The 834-nt window shown below is 46.4% G+C and overlaps 1 protein-coding gene across 1 annotated transcript in view; it reads left to right on the top strand.

The window, feature by feature from the left end:
* The window catches only part of LOC107099774 (zinc finger protein RFP-like), a 1,851-nt gene extending 1,023 nt beyond the window's left edge, over window positions 1-828 (top strand). The window contains exon 3 of the mRNA XM_015398034.1: window positions 7-828. Within this exon, the coding sequence (XP_015253520.1) occupies window positions 7-648 (642 nt within the window). The 3' untranslated portion in view covers window positions 649-828. The remainder of the gene's footprint in view (window positions 1-6) is intronic.
* Window positions 829-834: the final 6 nt, after the last annotated feature.

Here is an 834-nt window from a genome sequence, read left to right as displayed (position 1 = left end):
GTCCAGCGCTGCCCCCTGCTGGAGGATCCACAGCTGCCCTCAGGAGCTCTGATAGACCAGGCCAAACATCTGGGCAACCTGGCCTTCAACATCTGGAGTGACATGAAGAACATGGTGTCCTACACTCCTCTCATCCTGGACCCAAACACTGCTCATCCAGATCTCACTCTGTCTAAAGATCTGACCATTGTGACAGGACGAGAGAAACAGAAGCTTCCTGATAATCCAGAGAGGTTCAAGTCTTGGTTTACTGTCCTGAGTTTTGAGGGCTTTAACTCAGGGAACCACAGCTGGGATGTTGATGTTGGAGACAGTAAAGTCTGGGAGCTTGGTGTGTCAGAAGAGTCTGTCCAGAGGAAGGGAAAGATACAGTCTGGATTGTTGGTTATATGGTTCGAAGAAGGTAAATACTATGCACAGTCTCGGCCATCTCCTTCCAATCTTCTCTCAGTTCAGAAGAAGCTCCAGAGGATCAGATTGAATCTGGACTGGGACAGAGGAAAGCTGTCCTTCTCTGATCTGGACACTAACACACACATACACACCTTCACACACACCTTCACTGACAAGATGTTTCCATGCTTCGACACTCTGGGTAAAGTAAAAATCTTACCCATGAAGATCTCAGTGAGCAAACAGCAGCTCTGATGTTCTCATTATGAAGAACTCAAAGTCCAAATGAAACCTTATTGATCTGATTGAAACTCAGTGTTTGAAACAGGAAACTGGAGATGATCTGATCTGATCTGACTGATCATCTGGTTGTTTTGCTGGACTGTTAAGTCTCAGGAAGTGTTTCTGTCTGACTTCCTCCCTCCTTCACGTCACCATAGA

Source organism: Cyprinodon variegatus, unplaced genomic scaffold (genome assembly GCF_000732505.1).
Source record: "Cyprinodon variegatus isolate N-32 unplaced genomic scaffold, C_variegatus-1.0 Scaffold906, whole genome shotgun sequence".
Classification (NCBI taxonomy): Eukaryota; Metazoa; Chordata; class Actinopteri; order Cyprinodontiformes; family Cyprinodontidae; genus Cyprinodon; species Cyprinodon variegatus.
Note: the sequence above shows the minus strand (reverse complement) of the source record. Positions and strands in the feature narration are given on the sequence as shown.